Here is a 23,153-nt window from a genome sequence, read left to right as displayed (position 1 = left end):
TAAAAATATAGAGAAAAAGTAATAAAATAAGAAAATAAATAAAATAAGTAATAAAATAAAAGTAGATGAAAGCACACAGAGTGAACTTTGATAGACCCTATCTTAAAAACTTTTAAAACAACGTCCACCTAAATTCACCCTCACGTAAGTGGAATATATCAATATTCGAAGCGATTTCATTAAACATGGTTACTGCCCTCCCAATTTGCATTACTAATGGCAGATTAGTTCTGAACCGTGGGAGAACAAACAACGGATGCCCTCGATGCATAAGGTAATTATTAGAGGCACACTAGCCAACACCAACAAGAATGGCAGAGTTCACATTTACGCCGCGTATAAGTCTGAAAAAATATGTAGCTAAATAAAGATCCCTTCTAAATTTTAAGCTACAGTATGTAAGCGTCCCTAAGAGAAAATCAGTCGGATAGAGCCACGGATAATATCCATACAGCTGAAAGTAAAGGAGTCTTAAAAATTTCTTTTGGACCCTCTCCACCACATTAAACATACATAATTTGAAAACATCTCATACATATACACACTAGAAAAAATAAGACACCCGATGGGACTTGAACCTGCATCTGCTGGATTCGCGCCAGTATGCTTTTCCAATTAAGCTACAGGCATCTTACTACATTACGACGATTTAAGTTAGTAGTTGTTAAATGAAATGTGCAATCATTATAACGCAATTCGATAAGATGCATGCGTTGTTTTCGAATTATGTATGATCAATAATTGTTTTGGACAATGAACCTTCAGAATATGTATTAACCGGTTAAGTGCCCAAAGCGTCTTTGGACGCCCTAATTACACCAATTCTTATGTTAATTACTATCAATTCACTAATTGCGGCATAGAAAGGATTAATGAAGATATTTGAAGGAATATTATAGAAACTACTAAAAAAAAACTCAACTTAAATATGTGTAATTAAATACACGAGTTATCTCCGTAAGTACCACAATGGCTGACAAAACAACGTTAAGAAATATTTTGTACTTATGTACATAATATATTACAATACTATGAGTAGTAATATTTGATATAAGTACATACATTTAATATTAAAGAGATTATCTAATAATAATCCGAATTTTTATTAGTATTTACGTAGAGCTTAATCATGTTCTAGTGTGTATATATAATGTTATCTCTGTGATACATATTTAAATAAATATAATTCATACATTCAATCATAGCTGTATACATATTATATTTTTTTTCCATAAAGATTATTGTTCAAATAATAGTTTTATTATTTTTTTGTCGTACAAAAAATTACTCTCACTTTTAATAATAGGCTGTTACATTAAAACGTTCATTCAAAATTATTTTTCTTTATAATGGCACAAAATATTTACCTTTAACAATGCCACAATTTAAAATTTCCGTCCCATTATCGTATTAAATTTAATATAAAGAAACGACTTCCGGGCATTAAAGATTTAAGTCACAGATTAATAATGCAAAGGTTAAACAGCCAGTAACAATATTGAAGAGGTCGTTAGACCACTTATGATTTCTCTATGATGAGAATTAAGTTATGTTTTTAACCGTTAATCACTATATTATTTGATGAGAATAGCCCATAGTTATACAGACCGATTAGTAATAATTAATTTGCGATAAATTGTAAAAATACGCAAACAACAATGGTTTTCTGATTTTGTTGTGTCTTCAGTAATCACATGCTGTTATTAATTTAGTGGACAAGCTTAAAAACAATAATCAGCAAATACTAACCAATAGTAATAAAGTATGTCTCCAAACACAATATGTGCTCATAGACAATATAAAAAGTTGATCTAATTAATGATCCGAATAAAAAATAAAGCATATACAATATCGTAACATAATAATATATGTATTAATCTGACTTTTTTAACTCTCGATTTCATTACTTACATGCAACTGAGTACATAAATCGTAGTTACAGTAGATGCCAAATATTAGCACTGATTCTAAAACATTATTCATTGAGTTGAGAATAATACAAAAAAGAAAACCGTTTCTATACTCTACTTCTCAACTAAATATTTATTTTGAGATTGTTTTTCTTCTGAGATAGTTAAACATATTTAATAATGATTATTAATATTATAATACTATTATTTTAATAAATTTAAATCGTACTTTAAACTATTTACAGAGTGTAAAATTAAAAAATCGTTTATTAAATAAATTCATAGTATTTAATGTCAGTAGATTCCAGAAGCATATAATAAAAAAATTGGGTCAACTAATATTGGTTTTAATTGTATTGTCATATTTAATATAATTTTTTTGCGCACCGTATTATGAGAATCGCAATAAAGGCTTGGTACGTAAAGGTGCTGCATGATTTAGCAGTCACGGATTTGCCTCAAGTGAGTATTTCTATTCGCCGATCGTAAAATGATAAGGGTATTAGACACGTTAGTCGTGATACGTTTGATCTGCTATTTCATAAGACACCCAGTCAGCAGCATGTGTGAACTCATATATTTATAAGTATATATATTTATAAATATTGTAGATACTATATTATTCAACATACATACGTGACAAATGAATAAATGTATATAATATTTTTGTTACCAATTTAGTGACATAGTTATGTTGTGTGTATAAAGCAATGAAATAGTTTGACCTGTGTCAAATAATAAAATAAAACATTCCAAAACATATTAATGACACGAGTATTGGTAAATCATAAATTATTCATTGTTACTCATTTTCTGAATATAGAATGAACAAATGTAATGATATTATATTTATATTGTCTATCTTATAAATTCCAGCAAAATTGTTATTGGAATTAAAGCTATAATATTTTTTAAACCCATGTGAATTTAAGTCAAAAATATGTATTTAATACCTATGTATTTCTGTTATCTACTTTGAAACTACATAACTTGCAAATTTCTTAATTAACGTGCGTAAATAATTTAATATTATTGTCCGTAATGCATATACAATATAATATACATGATACCCTAGAAGAACTAGGAACCAAGAAGAGTGGATGGAGCTAAGGAATATCTTTATCCAGCGGTAGTAGAACCCCAGTTGATGATGATGATATATATATATGTCATAAAATATAATAAGATATTTAACTAAGAAACTTACCGCATGCCATCAAATCCATCGTCTGATCCATTTATGGTGAGAACTGGAGCTCGTGCATATGCCTTCGCCACTCTTCGGTTCTTCTCGAGTACGATTACTTTTGCCCATATTTCATCATCGATCTGTGTCCATTTGTCCAAAACTTCTTGTATGTGTTCCTGAAATAACGGAAAAAGTATCATTAGTTTTCGTTCAATTACTTGAAACAATAACATATTGTTTTAATTTGATCCATTTTCGACTTCATCAGAATGCCATATTATGGTATAATACAACAATTGAAGAAATTTTGACTTTAAAACAAACTAGTTAATTAATTATTAGGAATACATATAATATGATTAACTATAATTTTATCAGTATCTCATTCAAAATATTATTAACTGGGTATCTTCAGCCACGTGTAGGATGCTGATACAAAGTAATAGTTTTTGTATTTAGTTTATTTTGATTAAAAATTGCTTGATGGCTATAAAGTTTTACAGATGAAGAGTTGTGATGTAACAGCGGAAGTACGTAAATTTAATCAATGCACCTTCAATATTATATCCATTGAATACAGTCGTATCGAATTATATATCTTTTAATTTGAATTCAATTAATTTGTTTTGAGTAAACCTGCTGAAGCTTGCAAAAAATACATATTTATCCTCATGTTTTCAAAATACAATTGTTCCAATTTGGGTTTTAGAATAGGTGATACCTACTTGGTTCATTTTAATGGTGTAAAAAATGAACCAGATTTCTTTGTCGGTGATACTAAGTTGGTGACAATCGTCTCCAATTTATTCGTCGCGCATTTAAACCTATTAAAAATATAATTCATTTACAATGAATTAGATGCTTCTTTTATTAAAATTCAAAGTAGAGTGTAACAAAAATAATTAAGGTCTAGAAGTATCTTCACGCACAAAAGTGTAACAAAATAAAATTTCGAAATTGGGAGCGGATCGTGATTTTAAATTAGAAACGTAAATAAAAACTATTCAAGGTTTAGTTGGACTATGAAATTATGAGAATAAAAAATATTTATTTTATTCGTTTACAATTTCAATGATATTTAGCGCAAATTGTTTCCGTAGGAATTGGAACACAGTGTATTAGATATTATATTTATTGCGAATAGACCGAAAAATGTTGAATCTTCTGTTCTAATTTTATGATATAATAATATAGTGTTTTTCAACCTATTTGGTTAAAAAAAATCATTATTATTAACATCATTTGAAATATTTTAAAAATCTCTTATCTATAATTTTGACCTGTTTATCTTACCTATAGTGTATTTTACCACGTTTTTCTTAGCTCGTATTCTTGTTTGTCCGGTGATTGTTTATCCAGACAAATCTTGCAATCGATTTTTAACTAACTTCCCTACTAGCTAGACATTTAAAACTTTTAGAATATATCAGAACACGATGCTAATGCATTCTATTAATACTTTTAGCAATCATTAAGTAGAATTGAATTCATTTTCAGTTAATTTTGTTTCAAAAAAAATGAAAATAATTAAAAGTAATTTTTCCGGTATTATAGACAGTCGTAGGTTTCAGGTTCGTATCTCGGATTCGGCATATTCACATGTTATTTTTAATGTGTACTTCTACCCAAATATAGATCTAATAGGTTGAGTACGTGGCTAACTTATAGTAAAAAATAATGTTAAGATACTTCTTCTTGAGGCAACCATTGTAGAACTATTACATATACATATAATATAATATATAAACGGTACCGTAAAAAAAGTATCTCAAATATTGCCTTTTGTTTTATATATGTGCAATAGTTCATATTACTTAACGATAATTTGTATCATACTATGATGTTTAAAAAATATTCTTATATAAAACTTTTAAAACAATTGATCAGGAAGAAATATAATAAGCCAAAAAATACAATGCTTACCTACCTAAATTTTCCATTACTATATATAGCTAATTACCACAGAACAATTGAATCATAATATATTTGTGCAATTTCAATATACCTACTACGAAAACTAAGATTTACCGTATCGATTCACAACTTCCGTAAGAGAAAGTATCTTTGGTGTATTGAAATGCAAACACCTTCGTTAAAACTTTATTGTAAATAGATTTCTTTTCCGACATTTTGATAGCTGCTAGTTTTTTATAAACACAAGAAAAAATGATACCACACAATGAAGGTGTCTTTTGAACAAATATTTCGAAATAGAGTGGCCACAAATAAGTTTATCAAAAGAAATTGTTTGGATATAAAAGGTTGCAAATTACGACACCTATTTTATTTCTCATAATAATAACCATTCAGGTATTTTATAACCGCATGAAAATTTATCATATATATTAACAATACAATTTCAATAAGTTTAGTGATGTACGAGTTAAAAACACATCAATATTATAATATTTAATTTTTAGTCAAATAAAACAGTAATGAATACTCTTCAATGAATATACAGTTTTAATGATAGTAATTAAAATTAAAATAAAATTATATACATAATTACGTAAATATTTTTATGTACGAGGGTGGGTCAATAATTCCTTAGAAAAAAGCATTAAAACAGGTTTTATTTTTGTATTTTTTTTTTATTTCTCAACATAATTTCCTTGGAGCTCAATACACTTGGTTAGACGTTTCTCAATTTTTTTTAAACCGTCAGAAAAATAAGTTTTCGGAAGGTCCTCAAAATAAGCATTTGTCCGATCGATGACTTCTTCATTTGAAAAAAAACGTTGTCCACTTAGCCATTTTTTTAAGTTTGGGAAAGGAAAAAGTCACTGGGGGCTAAATCTGGCGAATACGGTGGGTGGTCGACCAATTCAAACTTCAATTCTTCAATTTTAGCCATTGATCGTAAACATGTGTGAACACGGGCATTGTCCTGATGAAAGAGGATTTTTTTCCTGTTTAAATGAGGCCGTTTTTCTTCAATTTTGTTTTTTAGCTGGTCCAATAAAGATGCATAATAATCCCCTGTTATTGTTTTTCATTTTTCCAAATAGTCAACGAAAATAATTTCACGTGCATCCCAAAATACAGTAGCCATAACCTTACCAGCTGATTTTACGGTTTTCGCCTTCTTTGGACATGGTTTGCCTTCGCAATCCACTGCTTTGACTGTTCTTTCGTCTCGGGAGTATAGTGGTGTATCCATGTTTCATCTACAGTCACAAAGCGACGAAAAAATTCATCCGGATTGCGTTGCATGAGCGACAACAGGGCTTTAGAGGCCACCACCCTACTGCCTTTATTGTCGACTGTGAGCAAACGCGGCACCCATCTTGCAGAAATATTTTTCATGCCCAATTTGTCATGTAAAATAGAAATGACGCTACCTTTTGAGATCCCTGTAACCTCAATTATCTCACTCAACTTTAATCTTCGGTCACTTAACACCATATCGTGGATTTTATTGATCATTTCTGGTGTAGTCACCTCTACAGGACGTCCTGAGCGTGGTTCATCCTTTGTTAATGTACGACCACGTTTAAATTCATTTAACCAGTTATAAATAGTTGCAAGTGAAGGAGCAGATATGCCGTGAACTAAATCCAACTCATTTTTTATTTCCTTTGCTGTTAACCCTTTTATATTAAAATGTTTAATAACAACTCTAAACTCAATTTTCTCCATTTTCCATTTTTCCATTTTCCACAAGCAAATTTTTTTTTTAAATGTACGAGAAACACAACAACCCGACCAATCTGATTGAAACTTCGCAGCATACTGAATTGGTAGTGCCACTGCATGAAAACAAACCGCTTGCAGTACTAGTCGCGCCACCTGTCGGCTTTTCTAAGGACTTATTGACCCACCCTCGTATATATCAGAGTTCAAATACTAACTATGTAATGTTACAATGTACAATGATAATATTGATTTTCTTGTTGATATATTTCTAATAAAAAACTGAATTCACCTTATACACATAATTTGAAAAAACCTTAAAAATTTTGTAATTAAAAAAAAACCGTAGAAACAATCTTTGACCAAATGGAATTTCAAACATACACCAATTGCTGAAGATAAGTGTCACTTTCGTGATAAATTGATAAAGTGACAACTATAGGGCTATTTTTTTTAATAAATCATATCGAAATATGGCTACCATCTTTTTCAACTTAGTGAAGGTGCTAACATTACTAAATGTAATGCTGAGGCGGTGTCAGTATATCTATAAATTTTATATGTAGCGTCCTTGTACTTGCTTATAAGTTTTAATTGTTTTATTTTCAATCGTGAATGTGAAATTCTTAAATCTTGCCTACTTACCTAAACAATATTTAACACTAAATTATTTATCTATTTCTTCATAAACGACATGCCAGAAGATTTCACGGGTAATTAATATAATTTTATAATTTCTAATTTGAAAAAATAATAAATCCATACGATATAATATTAGAATTCACTTCAAATACTAAAATCATTATTCACAAACTCATTTGCAAGTAGAAAGTACTGATAACCGTTGGCTCTTTTAGTGTGTTTTTCAGCGAGACTATCACAGCCAGCTCTCGATTTTCGAGACGGGATTCACTCAGGTGTAAAGTTTTAACATTGTACCTGCTCAAATGAGCAGAACGTTTAATTAACGATCCAATCCGAAGGCCTGAAGTCTCGCACCAGCCGATCAATGACACCCGAGTTTATTTTTATTTTATTCATTCGGTCAGCCAATGGTGGATTCACTGCATTTTTGAAGTTATACTTCTTTTTGCGCGTTTGGGATATCAGATCATAGTGTATTTTTGGCGTGTGACATGTGACACATAATTTATTTTTTCACACGAAAAAAAAACGCACTCGATTGGATTCGAATCACCGATTGTTCGGTAATCAGCCGAACGCACTACCTTTACGCCACAGTATGATACTGCAATCGTGATGATTATACAGTATAATATTATAGTTTAGAATTGTTCCGTTGCCTAGGCAGCGAATTTATTATTGTCGGCCATTTGCAATTCCTTAGGTAAACAAACGATTAAACGTCAGTGACAGTTGGTACTTTAAAAATAAAAACAACGAAACACCATTATATAATTTACTAATATAAGTTAAAGTGTATAGAAATAAACCAACGGTGTTCCAATAAGCGGTTCTTTTTCTTGAGTGTGTAATTTAACAAGATAATTAAGAGTAAGTCAAAGAATCTAGGTTATCAAAAGTTTTGTTTTGTTACGCCAAAGAAGTATAACTTCTAACGCGCGTACAAGTGTACACACACAGATTTTTTTATCATTCTTTTATTTCGTATAAGTATGTATTTTACGGCAAAAATTTTGATACACTGTGTATAAGTAATTTTGAAAAACCTTGATAAATATACCTACTAGAATAAGTTCTGGTGAGGAAAAAATTTAAAAAAAACTTGACTTATTTGAGTGGAGTGTGATTCACGGTATCTTCAGACTCAAAAATTAAGTGGAGATGGATATTATAAAATGAAATGGATAAAAATCGTACATTCCAGCTGCATTAAACGGTTGAACCCATAGATGTATTAAAAGTAGGTTGGACCATATACACAGGATGGATATGGCAAGCGTGCCAAACGAGACTGAGGTTTGGGAAACCAGAAGTAAACATAGTGTCGAGAACGATTTATAGATCTTGGAAATCTTCAACTGAAAGGAATTGTCTTTAGATAGACCTGGAAGAGAAAGAAATAAAAAGTTCGACAGAATGAGATTCACTCATATATCATCATCACTCAATACAATAGAGTTAAAGAGTGTTCCTTGTCAGTGTGTGTTTACCTTTGGTGAGTGTACACGACGCCTGAAGATGCCGAAAGGCGAAACGCGGGTCGCAAAAAACGACATAAATGGAATAGTACAAAACTTAAATCCATTAGAATGTACCTATATATATTTTACTATTTAATGTTATTAGACGTATTGACAGAATAGTATAAAATAGCGCTATATTCGCGGACGGCTGATGTACTAAATTATAACTCAATTCGGTATTAAAACGACAACGCTCTTACGGTATTACCTAACGTATCTATGTAAACATCAAATGGGAATTATTAGAATAAGAAAAGATATGGCATCATAATGAAATTTATATATTTCCTACAAACTTCACAAATACCTCCCAAATGTATACAAAATTCTTCATTTTCGATTGTAATAGCACTTAACACAAAACTCACTTTTATAAACAAAAGAAAACATGTATTTATTATGATTGTCTTTTTCTGTACTTTACTCAAACCCTAATAATAATAATTGTAACTAATCAGAAAAGTACACACTATTAACCCGATTACCTACATTTTAAACAATTACTGTAGAAATTCATTGTATCTCTGTTGTATTAAATTTCTTGTTTTATATTTGACATGCAATTATCTATAATTTGGGCTAACTCTACCGTTTAATAACGATTAAAGAAAATATTTTATCACAAATTACTCTCTTTATAAAACATCAAAGTGATTTCGAGAAATCTATATCAAATAGAACAATAAATAAATCTGTCTATCAAATGAGTTTATGTCATGTTTATTTAGCATTGAACAGTTTTTAGATGATTTTTCCATGTATTATGGTTTTTATTTCAAATGTCGCTATAAATCAACATATTTTCAATAATTATTTCTGGTCATTTTATGCATACATTATTTTACAAAGCAAATATTAAATTTTATCATCGCTTTCTCCATGTATGTTGAATAGGCATTCAGTCTATTAAACAATACTAGTTACGAGTACCTTTATTATAGTATTTAACGTTAAGTTTAAATAAACTAAAGAGGCAATGAATCTTAATGATAAAACCAGTATATTATATTTTACAATGGGGTCAAGGTCTTTCTTATATTCGTATTTTAGTCGCTTCAGTTTATTTATCTCTTGTCTGAGACATAAAATTAATTACTGTCGTAAAAACAAAAGAAAACTCTTTTTTACTGTCACGCTCGATGTTTATGACATCAAAGCAATCTTAGGCATATTTGTAATATCTTATTCAATGAACGATATTCAGGTAATTATATTTCTTATTATATTATTACACCATAAAAGATAAAACTACACATTAAATGTGTATTAAGGATCTTTTTCTAGAGTTTTCAATTTATTAAATAATTGTCTCATTATCATTTATTGTTTTTTTTTATGATTTTACCAAGACTTTGACTGCGACTTGCTGTTATATCGCCTCTTCTCATTTGAAAGAGGATCTGCCAACCAGAACCTCACTCTAATTCTGTTAAAGAACTTTACAATTTTGCTAAGCTCTTCCGTCTTACCCACCACCAGGGCAACTTTCAATTCATCGACATTATCAAAGATATATGCAATTGTATTGCTATAATAATATGTACAATGTCATCGTCGCGTGCATACATAGTTGCCAATCGCTTCTTTCCATGAGGACATCAAATCTTTTACCCATCGTGTTTCCTGTTCTTAGCCTCAGTATCAGCTGAAGCTCATTTCTCTTTAATCATTTATTGTTAATTTTTACATATTAAAATCGTTTAATAACACCTACAACATAATATATTGCAGTGATTTAATACTTTTCACTGTAATGCAAATACACGTTTTTTTTTAGCTGGGCTGGAGTGATGGAATTATTGAAGACACACAATACGGATTAAGAGAAACAATAATAAAGCGAATTAAGATAATATGATTAGGCCCTTTACACGCTATCGATTAGTCATTGGCAATCCAAAGTTTATGGTTTCTGGTAACCATGGTTGCTAGAAACCAGTCGACAGTGCGTAAAAGATCTTATTTTTTGTCATCTTTGCCAATATAACTCATTTCCTAATAAGTAGGTATTGAAAAAGTTTTAAACTGGGAGATTCACTTATGTTTAATTTTCATTTCATTTAATTCTCTTGTCTTTTAAAATAACATTATATTTAAGTATTCAATATATTCAATATAAATTATTTTTAAATACTATTTTATGACCGTAAATAATTAATCAATTAAGTGTTACACATTACTAAAATTAAATCTAACGATAATTTATCTATCGATTAACAATAATATAATATCAATGCCTTTTAATAAAAATATGCAGTTGAAGTAACCTTGAAATATATTGTTGCGTGTAATTTTATGTACTTTCCTTTTAGCTTAATGATCAGCATTCAATTGCATAATCATACATTTTATGTGTTTAATTAAATGGCTTATTGCATAAAACATAATATATTAGTGGTCATCTGACTAAATCAATTATAATCGTAAAGGTCAAATACCGTGCTAATAAATTTAACTATATAAGTATCCACAATATTCATGATGCGGTATGTATGCATTTAAATGTATCCATTCAAGGTATTCAGTATTCGCGTGTTGTCAATTATTTATAAAGATTTTTCATAAATATTCTGAATCCTAAATTTTTATTTAATATTGAAAATCACGATTTTCCCATTTAAAATTTCTATCCTTGCTGTTCAATCGTATTTTTAAAATGTACTAGCTGGTCTTATAATTATTAAAACATATTCATGGTTGTATTATATGGACTTAAACGTAGATTATAGCTGAATAATTAAATGAAACACTTGCCTTGTAGTGGATATATTATATTTATTTTCCACCAACAATAATATCACTAACTGTAATAGTTTCAGATATAATGATTAAAATTCAAACGCCATTGTTACTGATTTTTTACGTAGGTACTTATTACAAAATATTTTTATAACCACATATTTCATAGATCATATATTAACCTAAGTAAATAATTGCAATAATATCCAAATGCATTTATTATAATATAAAAAACTGCGTGTTTTGCGTTTTATGCAATCTCATTAAATGCATATTAAATAAGTTTTTATTGATAGTAATATGATGAATGTGACTGTTTCGTGATAAGATGAAATCAATTATTATTTATTTATAAAGACCGCAAAATTCGTGTCATGGCTAATGTATTACAATATAATAAAACAGTTTTAAACTTGTAATTATTAATAACGCCTTAAATGAAAACAAATATTATATGTGTGTTTTTATAAATATATAATAGTTTAGTAACCATAATATCGTAAATTAATTTCATAAAGATTCCAAAAATGTTTTAAAATATTGACAATTTGTCTGATTTTTAATTAATTTTCATTGTTTCCATTATTTGCAAGCGGTAACACATCGTTCCCGAAATAACTATTATGTTTTGCCAGGGTAAAATTAAAATAACTTAAATAAAGACATAGCCGTAAAGAAAACTAAAGCTGACTTCACACATTATAATTGATTCAGTTGAAAAAAAAGAAACTTATGTTTTATTAAATAGTTATCAAGTTCACTGATAATTTTTCATATTGTTATCATTTTATAAATATAAATTCAAATCAAAACAAACTTTAACTTGTGAGTAATTTCTTTATTACATATAATTAATTGCATTGCGTCTGTTTACGAGATCCATTGGAATAAATCACTATGTATTAAGATGGTATCGTTTTCCAACGAAATCGCAAGTAAAAAAAGATTCAAGGCGCTGATTGAATAAACGGGCTTCTTATTTTCAGTTTGGTTTCTCTCTTACTAATTCAGCGTGAAGAACATTACGACGATTCATCTTCATTATGATGGTTTATCTTTTGCTTAGTTTTTATTATTTCATGAATTGAAAAAGTGGTTTGATATCTTTGGTTTCACTTTGGTTTACTGAAATAAACCACCATAATATCTTTAGTATCATTGTATTTTCTCATATTAGGTATGTAAATGACGCTCGTAGTGGAGCACATGAAATTTTGGATCGGTGTGTTATTACGTCTTATTGAATTAAATTCCATGGTGTAGGTAGAAATTAAATATCCGACTATTGAACAGCTTTATTAATATAATCCATATTTTACGGAAATGGTGATATAATAATAACTATATATGATAACATTCTAACTGGCATTTTAAGTGATGTTTTAACCTTGTTAATTCTCTTGCCGCTGCTATTTTACCACTATTACCAGTAACTTGCTAGTGGTCATTGTAATTTTTTTCCTCAAATATCTATTTTAGGGAGATTAATTTTTTGCAATTGTTTTGTTTTGATGTATAACTAATACCTATTACTGTTTTGTATTTACATATTTTTACCACAATAACGTAGAATATACGTAGATAATACCAAAGTAAATATGATTATCACGTAGTAACGTCCTAGTAGAGATCCATTATTTTAATTTATTGTCATCTACTTATCACCATACTACAGACACTATTTTTTTGAAACATTTTATTATGTTGATGTTTTAAACATACATTATACAACCTAATGAAATCGGTTAATAGTAAATTGATATATTGCTTTCTAATTGAAGCATATATGCCTATATATGGCAAAGGTTATCGATAGATATTTATTTTACAAAACATAATTGTTAGCCATTCCATAGACATATATTATTAAAAAATAACATGTTATTTTTGAATGACGTGGAATTAAACACTCACCCATGGCTGCAGATACAGACGTTCTGTCAACTAGCGCAACCGTGTAGCCATAGATAACAAATTATATTTTTATCAAAAACAATGAGTATAAATACATCAAATATTTTTGTATCTCACGTTTTTACGAATGAAATATACGGAGTCAAGCTTTAAAGAGTATAAATTATTGTTTTCCAGAGACAGTGATAAATCTTAAATAAAACTCTCATTCTAACGCATTTGTAATATGGTATCTTTTAATTTTCTGTACAGACGTCATTATAATTGATGGTGTATGATACCATAGCGTGATCTCAGTATGGCTATAAAGTTTCCATACCTCTCCTCTGGTTTACGGTATTAGTTGTAAGCAAGTATTAGCTGACGGCACGCGAGCCACAACGTTTACAGTACATTCGGTCCGTTAAACGGTTGTGAGAAACTAATGCGTTGCGGTCTGCTGCCATACAAACATAGAATGGATGCATCTATAGCAGTTGTGTGGGTTGTTTGTTACTTATCGTACTAATAAAATATGATAGATAATATCAAGTCGATGATAATAATATAGAAAGTATTAGAAATAAATCAATATTGCCACTTATTTTGACTTGAGTTATGGGTTAGGTTAGAATCCATTTTCTGACAACATTGGATGCAGGACATGGTCGACAAAAGACACATACAAAGTGTTAAGTTATTTTAATTTACTTTAATTATTAGAAACTAATCACGAATTTCAGATTAAATGAACAAAAATAAAAAAGAGTTTTCAAAAAAAGTTAACTACGTGAGCTCTAAAATTCAGAGAGGTAAAATTTTCTAAAATATTTTTGAATAATGTGCGATCTCAGAATATTATGTTCAATCAAGATTAATATAAGACATATTCACATTTAAAATTTAAAAAACCGTCATAAACAAATCGTTAATGCGTTATCGTTATAGACGAGATAATTGGTTTGAGATTTTAAAGTGTTATGATCACCATGCAAGTTTCCAAGCCACTAAGTTTTCTAATCTGTCATGTAGATACCTACATAACAGAAAAATATTCTATAAATTAAAAAAAGACTTAATAAGTAAAATTGTTGATAGTAGGTATATTGAGTTTTATTTGCATTAAGTCAATTTGAACGATGTTTTTTTTATTATTGTTTAGTTTAACTAATTATTTACCATACCTATCTATTATCACACGTATTTCAACAATGGAACTAAACGTAATTTATCTACTGGATTTTGTTCTAAAATAGTTAAGATCAGTTGAGAATTTCCAATTTGGAGAAGAAAAATTGCAGTTCCGCTCGGGGGATTGAGAAATCTCACAACTATTCAAAAAAATCGCTAATTCAATTTATTATTACCGTAAGTAGTGTTTTCTTATCTTATTTATGTGAAGTATTATTATTATTGTGGTTAGTTTTCTTCTACGATAGAAGTAAATTGGCATTAAGAGATAAATGTTTTAAGTATGACTAATAGGATTATAAAATGTATTATTGGAAAATAAAAAAACATAACGTTAACTATATTATTATTAATGTAATTAAAAATAAACTTTATTAGCACTAATAATTAATTATTAACAGCTATCTTTTCTGTATCAATATGTTATTAAAAACATGTAAGACTACTTACCAACCTCTCATTTATATAGCAATCACAACAAAGCTATTAGATACTCCCCTTGTTTATGCGTAAGGCGGAGGTCTTTCATCCAGGGCTCCGAGTTCGATATCCGGTGAGATCACAATATAATATTATATTTTCTCACTACACTACTGTCATTGGGCCTCATCGCTAGGTGTTGTGTTAAATAAATACTTATATATAAAAAGAATATAAATACTTATATATATGATATAAAGAGCAACTATGGTATGTATATACTTTTTGTAAGACTTTCTATTTAACTGATATTATTTTTTATCCAATTTTCATCGGCTCATAACAACTGTGAAATAAGTCCTCTATATTTAAATTCTAATTGATTTAAATTTTCTACCATTTCATTTGAGTCGTTTTTTGCGACCCGGGTTTCACCTTTCGGCATCTTCATATTATATATACACATTGGTGAGTACGCATAGAGTCGCAAAAAATTATTCAAATGAAATAGTACAAAACTTAAATCAATTAGAATTTAAATTCAAATTCCATCAAGTACGTATCATTAGTCAATAGTATTAATTTTCATATATATTCGTATGATATAATAATATACTACGCTTTGATTAACGATGTTGGTAACCCTTGTTTATCCGTTATTATAGTTTGATTAGAAGTGAGTCGCACATGCGCCGGCCACAGTTATATTGCCTACATTAACGGGAAGGTGAGCCTACTTTTCTAACCTACTCCATACCTTCACCCGTGACGCTTGGACGGAAAACTTGCCTGTAGCAAGGTTGTTTAGACACACTTAACCACATTCAGTTTCATTCAAGTAATTACACATGCATTTTAAGAAATGTAATTGTATTTTAACGATTATTAAAAAAAAACACTGAATATAAAAAACTCGTTACCGTCGAAATATTTCATTTTGTTATTGTTACTGAACTTATTAGCATACTTCTTTATTAATTTAGTTGCTCAGTTTAAAATGTGCAATTAAAAATACGTAAATAAATGTACAATTATTATGTAGACTAATTCACAAACTTAATTTAAAAACATCAGGGAAGAGTTATAACAATTAAAATTCCATTTTTAATAATTGTTTCTACCCAAAAATTTATTTACAAAATGCATATCGTCACTGTATAGGCCAATTGGCGTAACCCTCAAATGAAGCGCCTAGTTTCAAATCCCCTCTAAAACAGTTTTTGATAATTTTTGAGTTAGACATGTATTTAGATGGATATTTTTGTTACCTATATGATGGCCAAAGATTGAACTTTAATAAACGTCAAAAACCGTCAATACGTATGATGAAAAATTTGGGTAGATTTCAAAATCCGCTAAAATGGTTGGGTGTGCTTTTCAAATACCCCTAAAATGGAAAGCCAAAATACTCTTTAGAATGTTACAAATTAAAAAATAAATACATAAAGTTCACAGATTTAATAGAAATGAGTTTTTCTCATTTTTCACAGAACTACCTAAAATCGTTTTAGGGGCTTTTGAAACTAGGCGTTTCACATTATTCAGGAAATGAACAAAACTGTGGGCATTGGATTTACTTATTATTTCCTGTAATATTTATTTATTATTTTATATAATACATATATATTATTGTATTACAAATTGATCATTTTCTTTTATTGACACACCAGTGGCTTGCGTTTAGAGGGTTACAGCATTTGGCTGGAATAGTTTAAGTTACAAATGGCTTAGAAAATAGTTTCAAATTATTTTGATGTGAAATATTTTTTTGGGATTTATGATACTTGGCCAGTTTGTGTAAGAGTATACAATAAGTCCATTGCCGTCAAAATGTCGCTTCACTGAAAAGTGAAGGTTACGCTAATTGGCCTGTACAATGACGATATTTTATATTATGATCTCCTCGTGTACATTTAATAAGTCATTTATATTTTTTGGCAATTTAATACTTTCACCTGTATGTCGTACCTCCAACTAATTTTGTTTTTTATCTACCATATTAACGCCAATATCATTTTACTGCCCAAAAATTGAATAATTTTAAACTCAAGAATTATAAAAAAGTAATATCTAAAACATAGGTTTAAATTGATATTTAGTAATAATGGCAAAAAATGTGTATTTTGAATATTTCATATTCAATATACAACTTTTAATAACGTAGCCACATAATAATTTATCAAAAAATGTGTAAAGCGAGTAAAGCTTTAAAATTAATATTAATGACAAACTGTGAATAAATAATTAAAAAAAAATAATATAGTATTTTCTGAAGGTTCAATTCTAATCTACCTGTAGATTGCACTATGAAATACAGCAACGGCATGCACTTTCCCTTTTAGCTGCAGTTGTAAGATAACTGGTGCAAGATACAACTCGAACTAGTCTCCTACTACACATAAAGATAATTATGCACTGCACACACGGAATATGCACATTGGTAACTGCAGTATTTTGTAGCTAACATTTACTTACGAATTTCTCTTCGTAATTTCTTATATTATTAGTCTATAAACTATCTTCCTTGTCGAACTAAATTGACTTTCCGTATTTATGTCCATTTTATGACTTATTTAACATGACATGTTGTATTTAGAAAGCAAATTTAATATTAAAATCATTGAAAGAAAAACATTTTTAGAGATTTATAAACTTTTTACGTATGATATTAATTGAATATGCGGAATTCATAAACACCTCAGTTATATAATATTATATACATACGAGAAAAAATCATTGAAAAAAATACAACGTCCGACAGAACTTGAACCCATATCTAGTGGAATTGCGCCAATTGAGCCAAAAACATTACAAAAAATACAAAGCGCGTTGATTGTCCTGAAATATCACCAATATTGAATACACATTTCGTGATAAATTGTAGTGCATACGGACATAACTATTAAACATAATATATTCTTTAACACGTATTTAAGTTTATCCCACATTTTTCCATACTGGATAATTAAACCTTTTTACAGCCACATCCATAATCCAACCGTATTCTCATATTGCTATATTCCTTGCTCCAAAAGTCAAAGTGGTGTTATATTGATTAGATTAACTGTGGTTAGGTTTTATTTTCAACTTATCTTTAGGCATAATATCAGCATCGAAGAAAAACTATAGTACCCAACTAAATGTATCCGTATCATTTTCGGATTTTTCAACCGTACCTACTTAGTTCCCAATAACTAAAAATAGGTGAAAAGTAGTTAGGTTTAATAAGTTAATTAAAAAATGCAGCTGTAATGAAAGACTGTTAAAAAATAGAGTTTAAATTCAAAAAAGATCTAACTTTACAGTAAGTTGTTGATAATGACTATGTCCGTGGTACAGGTAGTATAATTTTCTATTAAAATCATTCTTTGTATGATATATTAATATAACCACTACATTATATAAATTAACTCACTGCACATATCGAAAACTGTTATATTATGTTGTTATGTAGGTAGATGATGCTCATTAGAGATTTATATTATACCGGTAGGTACTACACATACATTCATTGTGCTTGTAAATGTGTAACCAATTTATTATAGTATGCTTATTTTGTCGTAATGCCGAGTTATTATTTACGTCTATTTTTTACAGTTATTATCCTAAATTAAATGAATTACAAAAATCTTCTGAGTTATTTTCACTTTTTCTTCCGATTTCGCACACGAATACACTAAATGAAAGCTTTTTAATGATCGTGCTCTTCAATATGCAACGCAGGCATGAAAAATTAATCATAAAACACAATTTGACTGTAAAAGTGTAAGATGATTTGTACTTACGGTGGGACATTAAAATTTACGTGTATTATTCTGAATGAAAGAGAAAATGCGGGTCATAAGTTCGAAGCATGCTTGTGATGAACAAAGCTTTTTTGTTGAAAGTGTAAGTTTGTAATAATTTTTGTATGTTTCACGTCAAGATAACGAAAGAGAATTCATACTTTCCACGAATTATGCAAAGATTGTATTTTATACCACAGATCTAGATAGAGAAAGCATTTTTTAAGCTTGATGGTAAGAATTTATATTTTTTTGAATTCCTATAAAAAAAATTCTTTAAAAGCGCAATATTATCAAGTACCAATTACTATAAGTATCCAATATTTTAGTCATCGTTATGAAATCACAACAACGTTGGACTTAATTAATATTCTATCACGTAAACGCCAGTTCAATTAATTAAATATTATACAATAATTACTATAAAACATAGTAATACCACTATTAGATGGAATGTAAATTTTTGTTATCCATTAACGGTTTTATAAATAGCTACTAGAGAAAACTATGAGTAGTGCAATGTGGCATATAAAAGTGCATATTGGGCGTAACGCAGAAAGACCACAAAATAAACCAATGAATAAGGAGGCAGATAAGAGTACGCGATGATATTAATGTCGTCATACAGTGGTACTCTAGGAACAATAAACAACCACTTAGATGCCGTAAAACCCGATAGATAGATGAACTCAATAAAGTTCGGTGAATTTACGTGGAAACAAATAAATAGGGAATTAAAAGAGTATTATGAGCTAGGGAAGGCTTTCATATAGTAGTTAATCGACCCCGGCTAATGATGTCTTAGTCATTTTATTATTTTTTCAATATTCAATTTATTTTAATGCTAAATAAATACTAATATTGTTATAACAATACGGGTTTTTTTAATTCAATCAGTCATGGTAATACACAATTTCCACCGAGAACAAACATAATTTTACGGTTCGATGACTGAAGAGCGACAACCTATCGACCGGGAGATGAAGATGCCAGTCAGTTTTTATAATGACTGGGTGCCATTGACATTGATTTAAGAAAATCGAAAGTTTAGCAGTGCTGTAAAAATGCAAAGTTTCGCGCAAAGTCACTTTCGATAACATGGAGATTTTCTACTATAAATAATTTTACAACTTCGATATTACAATATTATGAATAATATTTCAAAGAGAAAATCAAATTGATTTGATATTATGCTATTTATATTTTCATTAGATATAAAAAATATGTTATAATAAATAAGATGATTCAATTTTAGTATAGACATTACCTACATTACGGCTTTTGGGTACTCAAGTAATTTTTACAAAAAAATACCTTATGCATTGTGCCTAATCACATAGTTTCCGACCATGTTCGATGCTAATAGGATCATATGGGTCTCCACATAGCAGAGGTTTGTATTAACAGATTTTGTTTTTACGAGAAATGGATGTCAGCCACTTGCTCAACATATTAGGTCCATGCCCTGACTCACACACAAATTGAAAAACAATATGTGTACTTGCCAAACCCAGGATTCGAATCTGGGACCCACGGCATGATAGGCCAACGCTTAAGCCGCGCGGCCACCGTGGGCGTTAAAGTACCCATTCATATTTCTCGTAATCACATATTATTATTATGGAACACAATCACTACTGAGCTGTTAATTATTTTTTAATTACCACATTTAAATATCATGTGAATTATATCGAATGGCCAGGTAACGCAAATGCGCCTGTCGCGGTGTCAGCACTAAATGAGTAAAGATTTTCAAACATTAAGAATAATGTTGCGTGGTATGGTAAAGTGCACACTGAGTATAATAATATGTAAGAACAAAAAATTAAAAAAAAGATAAATATAGTAATTCAGTGGTACCCAAGAGGTATAATATTTCGAAAAGGTAGGTATAAAAGGCTATTGGGTTGGTGAGATATTCTGCGGAATATGTGGTAATGCAACGCAGAGAATCGAAAAGAATAAAATCAAGTTGAATAGGCCTTCATTCAGCAGTGGATTGATTCAGGCATTCAGGCTAATGATGATTAAAATTTACATTTGAAATATTCAAAATATTGTAAGAAAATTGATCATTAATTGTTCAACCTAACGTAAACAAGATTTAAAAATATGCGATAATATACATTGATTTATTTTCAAGTACTTATAAAATATTAAACGTGTTGCAAGATTATTTCATGGTAAATTACCAAATATTAATTTAGTTATCAAGTTCTCTATAGGGAGTCAAATCATGATAAGGTAGGCCAATGTTTTAGTTGGACAGGCTTTTTGCTCGTTAGTTTGCAAAAAGTGCAAGTTGAAATATCAAAGTTACCTCGAAGGTCTACCGAATAATTTTGTTCCCAGGACGACAGAAGTGGAACCGATTTTCATTTCAACGATTGCATTTCACAACAAAGAAATAATCAAAGGTACTTAGGAAAAAAAATATCTGCGACCTTCAGGTCAGTGCAGGCTTTTGAGTGATTTATTTTTAAGTATGGCTATTAGCCCAAATTTTGCGTCATATAAATTGTAATGATTTTGTTCAGATTTTAGTCAAGAAAAATTGCCGCCAGCATGGTCTACCTTAATTACACTCGTCTTTATTGTTTGGTTGACTATTTACGCGTGTAATTTTGCTATTATTTTATTGTTATGTTATCACTGTTATAACAGTGATAAAAGACGCATGCATAATATATTATTAATTGGTGTTTCTTTTGATACGAAAAAATAGAAATGAGTAATATTTAATGGCACTAACTTCTCCGTCGATTACACCTTTTCCTAACTTCTTGCAATTTGATCAGTTCTTGATAGTTTCTTTCAAAATTTAGAAATTTTATTATAAGGAACCTATATAAATATGTGTGAAAATTATACAGACAACACTGTTTATCAGGAGCAACTGTGCAAATTATGTACATACTCACCAGTATGCTATTCAAATTTTTCAATATTCTATTGAACGCCATCTCTGCCGTTTGCCTCAGCGCATTTATTCTATACACAAGACTGCTATTGGCAGCTATCGAGAGTAGTTTTGAATTGAAGTATTAGTATTTATTCTCACAATTACAATCCGTTAGTTGTAATTGTTACAATAATTGCTATGTTTTAACAGCACCTCTTTTGGGTGTGCTGAATTTTATGACAGACATAATAGACAGTTTTGACTATTTAGACGGCAAACTTATTGTAACAATTATAAATACTTCGATACAAACATATGAAAAACTACTCTCGATAGCAGTCTTGTGAAGAGAACAGATGCGCTGGTGCTACGAGTTGCTTGTATAGATTTCCAGAACCCTCCATTTTTTTTGAAACTGGTATCTACTAAATATGTCATTAATCTAACCTAACGAAGTATATTTATAAACACATATTTGTAAAATTAATGACTTTATTACACCTATATCAAACGATGTTTTTAATTAGATTTTTTTTTAAATATATTATGCCCATCTTATAGTTTATATTTTCTTCTTTCTGTCACTACAACTCTGTGTGGAACTTGAACTCCTCCATCATCCAAAGTTGCTTCCTTCTAGTTTAGGATACCCAAGGTATTTAAATCCAACTCGATACTATCCCTCTATTTTATACGAGATCGACCAGGTTTTTTCTTGCATTTCGGCTAACTGAACATATTTTTTTTGTCATGCGTGACTCGTTCATCTTATGTACATGTCCCAACTATCTAAGGCAGCCCAATTTGATGAACTGTACTATATGATGGCTTCCGGGCAAATTGTCTACCTCGTAGTTGTATATTTGTGTTCACCTCAACTGTGTGTTATTGATTGTTCCATGGATATCATGCAGCATGCTCCGCACAAATGAGCCTAACACTCTTTCCACGATTTTAGACATGCACCAAGTGGTATTAGTGTTTTGTACAAGATTTATTTCAATTGTCGGTTCAATGCCTTTGAATGTAGTTTTTATGTATCGGTATATAATGGAATATTATTGTAAAAACCTATTAACAGATGGGTAATGGATGAAATAAAATTTTAATTTCATGTTAACTACGTAATCATAATATAATATGAGTAAGCTTGCATTTACAAGCAGAGCCGTAATAGTGTGAATTTCAGAAAAGCTTACAGTTATCTCAACATATATTTTTTTAATATTTTGATACTCTACTAGTCTACCAAATTATTTGTTTTATATTAGGTACTATAAATCATTAGATTTAGTATCCATTGAATACTATAATATTAGTTAG

The 23,153-nt window shown here is 29.5% G+C and overlaps 1 protein-coding gene across 4 annotated transcripts in view; it reads right to left on the bottom strand.

Annotated features, from left to right (window-relative positions):
- Window positions 1-23,153, bottom strand: part of exp (expansion) — a 214,384-nt gene that overhangs the window by 101,866 nt on the left and 89,365 nt on the right. For all 4 annotated transcript variants that reach the window (XM_085947196.1, XM_085947193.1, XM_085947194.1 and 1 more), the window contains one exon: window positions 3,118-3,275. In XM_085947196.1, the coding sequence (XP_085803322.1) occupies window positions 3,118-3,275 (158 nt within the window). The remainder of the gene's footprint in view (window positions 1-3,117; window positions 3,276-23,153) is intronic.

The sequence above is a fragment of the Rhyacophila brunnea genome, unplaced genomic scaffold, assembly GCF_057557595.1.
Source record: "Rhyacophila brunnea isolate RB1 unplaced genomic scaffold, BYU_Rbru_1.0 scaffold_2, whole genome shotgun sequence".
NCBI lineage: Eukaryota > Metazoa > Arthropoda > Insecta > Trichoptera > Rhyacophilidae > Rhyacophila > Rhyacophila brunnea.
Note: the sequence above shows the minus strand (reverse complement) of the source record. Positions and strands in the feature narration are given on the sequence as shown.